Raw genomic sequence first — 7,285 nt, 5'->3', positions numbered from 1 at the left:
ATCAGTGCCGAGCCCGCAAGTCGACAACTGCTGCGAAGCTCGCACTGTTGTGCTTCCGTCGTTGGCAGACGGTGTCCATGGATCGCGTTTATTTACAAGAGGAAGCATGCAAAATCATCGCACAGCGAAAACAGTCCGCGGCGCCGCCCGCGAGCCAGCCCAGCTTCCTTCTTCATGTGAACTCCGCTCGCAAGTTTCAATATGTATATTCAGACATACTTGTCTGAATATTCACGACGCGGCTTCGACTCCACCCACCACTACAGTGTTCTAAATAACTGTTTTCCATTGAGGGTCAGCACATAGGCAGTGGCGCATTCCCATTGAGCCCAGTTGGCGTTAGAGATGTCAAGACCGGCACATGCACCATTTACACAGGAAGTGACACAAGTAAGTGTTTACTGCAGTCTGCTGGCACCTGAACTTCGCTTCCGCAGTGGAAAGATGGGGACACGGAAGTTATAGCATAGCAGAGACAGGATGGAGTAAAGGGAGCTATGTACATATACGCGTTTATGTATAAAACATAGTGATCTATAGTTCTCTTGTCGAGTGACTTTCTCGAGAAAATTTGTCAGCCGGGCCTGAACACCGCCAGTATTGTATTGCACGTTGTACATTGTTATCCCTTGGTATTTGTAAATTTCTCGTGTCCGCTTTCTAATTAGCTTATCTCGTACAGTTTTTTTATATGGTTACGGTTTGACTGTTTTCCATCTGACGCCACCATACTGCATCGGCACACCATGCCCCTATGCAATACCCTATACGAGAAACTTTTGAGTTATATTGAAATAATAATTACTATATAGGCCACGTTCTTAAATTGATAAATAAACCTGGCGGTTCACAAGGAACGCCTACTTCAAGCAGCTTAGAAAACGAAACCCGTAGGTAACGTACTTGTTCCAAAAGCGCTTGGACTTAAAGTGGATGGAAGCATAAACTGGTCAGCAGTGGAGATAAGCAAGAGACGCTTACAGTATTGGTGGGGGAAAAGCCAGGAAGAGATTTGATAGGACCGGATCTGTTGCATGCATATAGTAGCGGTCCAACGTAGATATAGAATTTTTATGGCAGAAACAAAACATTAAGGAGAGAAAGGAGAGAGAGAAAAAAAGATCACGGAGATGAATACAAAAGGCTTGAACGAAAGGCAAGTCTAGAATAGCTGATTAATTCACGTAGGCTATTTCACCATTTGTGAACGCCCCGTTTCAAATGAATTCCAATAAATCATCATCATCACCATCCACCCATTGCATGGAGCTTCCGCAGTTCTGCAGATTGCTTACTGCAGTCTCTGCTTATCTTTGCTGAAGCCGATTTTACAACAGGCTCCTCTGTAGTGGCGATGCAGTGACATTATTTTGAGGTGTTAAGCGTCGTCGTTGGGCGCCACTGACTTTGATGTGAGAGCAGTCGTGAATAAACACAGCGCTAATGGCTGAGAACCTATCGCTTTCCACTCCGGCAAGCTTACAGCACCAGAACATCGCCGCAGATGATTGGCTCGCGAACACATGGCTGCTTGCCTCGCCGGTTGCCATCAAGGGCTTTTCCTGGAAGGAGCCGATTTCCCGGTGATCACACGTTATACACCTCTGATTTGTGTTCGTGCTGTTATCCCCGAATCGAACGATGGCGACCACATATCGGGAGAGCTGCACCGGATGTTCACTACACAGTTTAAGACAGGCATCCGCCACGCGGCGCACCTTCTCAACAGCGCCACTATAACCTCTCCTCGCCTTCCGCGCCAAAGACAGCTCTTCGCCATCAAGTTTAACCAGCATGATACCGTTGTACTGGCTGCCACGCACTGAATTTACCGGAATTCATGTGAGGACTCATCAGGAGGGCACTAAGCCCGCAATTGTTGTGGCCGCGTAGCGCTCATTATGCCCTAGTAGACGACAGAGATAGCAACAAGCGCCCACTTTTCCGAGATTCCCTAGCAGCGGCACCTTGCAAGAGCGTGCGAATTTTCAGAAAGGTACATTGCTTAGAGCCGCTGCATTGTTTGCAACTCTAATTCTCTCTCCTTATGCGCATTTTACGTCATATCGGACTGATATTTGTTCTACTTGCCTGGAACACTAAACACAGACTCCTCCAAATGAGTCTTTGGTCTCCTCTTTGAAACAGCGTAAAAATAATTGAATATCAGGGCTGAATCGTCCTATGTGTATTTCCTCCTAATGCAACGGCCCTTTTCACTCCGTTATAAATTGTAACCAGTCTTTCTCAACTCCCTGCCGAAAGCAGACGCCGGCAGCGTACATTAGTTAACCAAGCATTCGTATTTCTTGATTTTCCCATTAGTGAAGGTAACCTTAAAACCTGAATAAGTTAGTCAATTCAGTACTTTAGAATGGGCCGAGTTGTAGCGAAACATGTCCCCCTTCTTTGACTCCATCAATAGCTCTAAGAAGCACGGCGCTCTTCATGAGCAGAACGCATTTTCAGACAAGAATGACAACGTAAAATGCGCAGCATTTAAATGGATTCGCATTGTCTTTTTGGGTAGGACTTTTTTTCATCGCGCTTATTTCAGCATGAGATATTTGTCTAGCACCAATAGAAATTTTTATGTTAAGAGGTGACGCCCTGTCGTAATTAACTACAGCCTCAGTTTTGTTGTAACGTCATCGCTGTCTTTATGACGACCCAGAAATGGCGTTGCAAGAGATAGCATGTCACTGGCGATACAATTTTTCTTAAATGTTGTAACAAATTCTATTCTCATTTTCAATAACCTTAAAAAACGCGCAATCAAAACATTACTTCAGTCTAAGAAATACAAAATTACAGTGATAGTTACTTTTTTAATAATTAGAAAACACAGTCAAGCTTATCACATCATCGCAAAGCCACCGAGGACTCACTTCCTAACGGAAGACAATGGGAAAATTGCGGTTCCAGAAGGCGTTCAAAATTTCCTCGAAATATTCATGGAGCTATTTTCATCCCACAACGAAGCCAGCTTTCAACAGAGATGTTCGCACCAAGCCTTCACTGCCAGCTTGATTGGGTTTAATGTCCCGAAGCAACGCTGAGGCTATGAGAGCCACCGTAGCTGCAATGCTGTAGGTTAGATTTAACCACTTGGGGCTCTCTATAATGCGGGCACAAATCACGGTACACGGGTGTATTCGCATTCTACTCTCATCGGAATGCGCCCACAGTGGCTTGGTATCAAACTCGTGGCGGGTTGGTTCGAGTACTTGCGTCCTCTTTACGGGGTGCACTGTATTACCTGTACTTAGCATGGAACGGTAGGAATATGATTCCTTAGAACAGTCCGCATTTGCGTTTGTCAAAGTAGCTTTAAAAACCAACAAAAATATTGCCGTGCCAACATCACCTATTTCCTCATTGCTTGTCACCTTCTATTGCAGCCTACCGCTAGCGACGAGAACGCCGTGCCGCCACCCTCCAGAGACCAGCACAGTGACGTCAACAAGATCTTGCGTATTTCCTCATTCGTAGCACTCTTTATCCTCGCCGGAATAATACTTACAATATTGTTGCTGCCGCAATCGAACCACACCAATGGCGATAAAAAGGGAGTCTGCTCGACGGCTGACTGCATCTACCACGCATACCTCCTGGGCCTGAACCGCAGCCGCGCAGCCACACCATGCGAGGATTTCGGACGCTTCGTATGCTCTGGCTGGGACAACAAGTACCGCGATATCGCATTCACGGTCCAGATGGATGCCATCATGGACTGGATCGCGCGCTTGACGCAATCCAGCCGTCGCGCCGATTGGACGGCAAGCGTTTCTGGCAGACCTCTGAACATGATGCGGGAGTGCGTGCAAAGGACCAGCAGCAAAGACGAAGCTGTTCGAGAATTGGTGAGTTTCGTCAATGGTCGCACATTTTCTTGGCCCACAAGAGACTGGCACGAAACGGGGCCAGTCAAGCCGTGGTATCCCCTGCAAGCTCTACTAGAACTAGCCGTGTTATGGGGACTTCCGCTGTGGTTTCGCGTCGACCTTGTACCCAGCCATCTGGAACACCGAAGAAGCCTTGTCGTTATCCGTCCATCACCGTTTCCTACTGCGTTTCACTACCTTCACAGCCGGTTCCTCCGCTATGCTGACGTGTACCCTCTCTACGTGCAAGATTTCATAGACATTATCCTCAGCCATCGGCCCGCAGCACCTGCTTTCGAGGCATTCATACGGGCTAGCGCACGGATGCAAGGCCACGTTTTCGGGAACATGACCGCGGCGGGCGAAGTTGCGCACTTCACACCTAGAGTTGTCACCGTTGAAACGCTGCAGTCACTTGTGAAGAACGTGAGCGCCGAAGACTGGATAATCGCCTTTCGGTCCGTTGACACGACACCGCTTCACAACGACAGCCTTGTCCTAGCAGCGAGTGAAAGCATTTTGGCGGCGATGGACACTCTCTTCGGAGTCTACACGGCGAGAGATATTTGGTTCCACACGATTTGGTGGTTTGCGCAAGCTGTTGGCATTGTGGCTGTCAAGACCCTCTTTTCGGACCTGAAGGTGCATCCGCTAGGGAAAGCGCTGCAGTCCATTGTGTGCGCCCTGCACGTCGACGCCTCGTACAGTGCGCTTCTCGCCGCCAATTACAAGTCGCATCTCTCCACCGCCGAACAGCAGACCGTCAGGAAACTCTTCGACAATATCCAGGCAGTCGCTGTGGAAAAGGTGCGCTCATCCACCCTGCTCTCGTCATCCTCCAGGTCTGCACTGGCGACCATGCTTGAGAACACAAAAAGCGTCGTGTGGCCACAACACGGTTTCGACAGCAAGGAAGCTCTCGAGAGCTTCTACGGCGCAACTTACACTAAAGCTAACAGCTTTCTTGGCGAGTGGTTGTGGAGCAGACGGCAAATGCAGCGACTCGGGGTCGCCGCTGTGCACACTGAGGCGGGCACTGTGCATGGACTATCCTTGAAGTGCCTTAGCTGGTACGACGTGGCTCTTAGCATCATTTCTATCGCACCTGCGGCTCTGGCGCCTCCTTTCTACTACGCCACTGGTACAAGTGCTATGCTGTACGGTGGACTCGGTTACATCTTCGCTGCGCAAACACTATCCGCTCTGAACACAATGTTCTACCTCTTCAAAGGTGATGAAATCGTTTTGCCAACTGACGTAACCAGTCGCCGTGCTCTGTGGAGCACGTTTTCGTGTACTTCCCCCAACGATACCTTCCTACTGTTTCCCGACCTTCCAGCTGTGGACGTTGCTTATTCGGCCTACGTGCAGTTTAGAAACCAATCATCTGATCTGCCCCTCCAAGGCTTGAAGAGATACAGCGCCGAGCAGCTTTTTTTCATAAACTACTGCCATGCGGGATGTTACATTGACCACAAGGGCGCTCACGTGAATCCCCTGTGCACTGCCGTTCTAAGCAAGTTCGCCCCATTTGCCATGGCGTTTTCTTGTCCGCCGGGATCAGCAATGAACTCTGCTGACAGGTGCCGCTACTTTTGACATTGCAAATTTGTGAACTACAGTGCTCCGTTTTCCTCAATTTCTTTGCTTTCTTTACTATGCTGACACTGCCAATATACTATTGCTATTCAGTGGCCAAAGTGACCGTTAGCTAGTGCCATGGCTACTTGCTACCTTGTGTCGTGCACGTAGCTAGTGTGGCCAAGACGCAAGACAGCGCCTGTTCTGTTTATTATGTATATTACTTTTTTTGTCGTCTGTTCCTCGCAAGAATCAGCTTATCTACTGTCATGCGCACCTGCTAGCCAAGCAATGTTCTTTATAATGTACATGTTAAACGCATTTCCAGTGTTATTTCTTCGTCTTCCTCGCTTTATCAATGAAGCATCTTCCTCTCTATAGGGTAGCAAACGGGACGCCCGTATGGTTGACTAACCTTTCATTTTCATCTCCTTCCCTTCAGATATCCTCTGGTTAGTCCCCTGTCTAGGCTATCCTGTTTCTGTTCACTCTCGCGACTAGGAACACTTTTGACCAGTAACACTCGATCTGATTACTAAAATTCCTACTGATAAATTAACAGAATTCGCAAAACAGCGAATTATCCTTTCTGACATGATGGCTTGCTAGTTGGAGACTAACGTATTTGTACTATAGCTCCATTATTTGGTTTACTTAGAGGGGCAATGACCCCTTATCAAACTGTACGCGCCCCACCTCAAGGTATGTCTCAATGTTTTATCTGAATTTTATCCGAAGAAAATATGTATCTGAATGGTTTTATCATCACAGTGGTAAATCAATCCGGTAACACTGAAGGGTAAATGAAATGCATTCTGCAAGATCAGTGCGGTTTCGTTTTCGCATGTTCGTCTCGACGGTCAGTCCGGCACCCGCTCGCTCAACACAACACAGCAGGGGCCCAGCAGTTCTTGAGATATCACTCAAGCATGCTAAAATGGCTGGTCACTGTCGATGACAATTCTCAGAAATGTAAAACATGCCTCGGCCGGTCTAGATTACGCGCGCTTGCGTAATCCAGACCGCGATCGTATCGCTATAGTATACACCGCGATTGGATCCGTTGGTCGGATCACTGCGGCGTGCTCACGTCCGCGCAGCCTGGCGTGGTTGCGCGCCGAAGGCGACAAATGTATAGGAGAGGAGAATCTGCCCAACGAGATGGAGGAGTAACGACAACTTCCGGTGTTACTGAATATCACAAAGAGTGACGTCAGGGCCTCTCCTTAGTTCTTTCTTCCTCCATGCTCTCAACGTTTCATAGGAGAATGTGTCGCGGTTTTTTGCCGCGCCGACCACCTTTTCCGCGCCAACCACAATTTCGAACCAAACGCGCAGTTTCAAGAGAGAAGGAGCCTTATCGCTTCAATGATTCATTACTTAATTAGGGGGCTTCATCATCATCATCAGCCTATTTTATGTCCACTGCAGGACGAAGGCCTCTCCCTGCGATCTCCAATTACCCCTGTCTTGCGCTAGCGTATTCCAACTTGCGCCTGCAAATTTCCTAACTTCATCATCCCATCTGGTTTTCTGCCGACCTCGACTGCGCTTCCCTTCTCTTGGTATCCATTCTGTAACCCTAATGGTCCACCGGTTATCCATTCTACGCATTACATGGCCTGCCCAGCTCCATTTCTTCCGCTCAATGTCAACTAGAATATCGGCTATCCCCGTTTGTTCTCTGATCCACGCCGCTCTCTTCCTGTCTCTTAACGTTAGTCCTAAGATTTTTTCGTTCCATCGCTCTTTGTGCAGTCCTTAACTTGTTCTCGAGCTTCTTTGTTAACAAGAAGAAAGTAAGGGATATTCGAAATTAT

The 7,285-nt window shown here is 48.0% G+C and overlaps 1 protein-coding gene across 1 annotated transcript; it reads left to right on the top strand.

Moving 5' to 3' along the window:
- Positions 1-345: 345 nt before the first annotated feature.
- Positions 346-6,638, top strand: LOC119459211 (neprilysin). Its single transcript, XM_037721031.1, has 4 exons — positions 346-390; positions 3,402-5,115; positions 5,908-5,917; positions 6,566-6,638. Exons 1-4 carry the CDS (start codon positions 346-348, stop codon positions 6,636-6,638), a joined length of 1,842 nt encoding a protein of 613 aa, XP_037576959.1.
- The last annotated feature ends 647 nt before the right edge of the window (positions 6,639-7,285 follow it).

The sequence above is a fragment of the Dermacentor silvarum genome, chromosome 7 (assembly GCF_013339745.2).
Source record: "Dermacentor silvarum isolate Dsil-2018 chromosome 7, BIME_Dsil_1.4, whole genome shotgun sequence".
In the NCBI taxonomy this organism is placed as follows: Eukaryota; Metazoa; Arthropoda; class Arachnida; order Ixodida; family Ixodidae; genus Dermacentor; species Dermacentor silvarum.
The sequence above is the reverse complement of the archived record's forward strand: the minus strand, read 5'-3'. Positions and strand labels throughout refer to the sequence as shown.

What these genes read in the sequence shown, in the direction of transcription:
- LOC119459211 (XM_037721031.1), top strand. Translation starts at nt 346, where the DNA reads ATGTCAAGACCGGCACATGCACCATTTACACAGGAAGTGACACAA. An exon ending in TTACACAGGAAGTGACACAA is followed by an intron (nt 391 to 3,401) that starts GTAAGTGTTTAC and finishes CTTCTATTGCAG; the next exon opens with CCTACCGCTAGCGACGAGAA.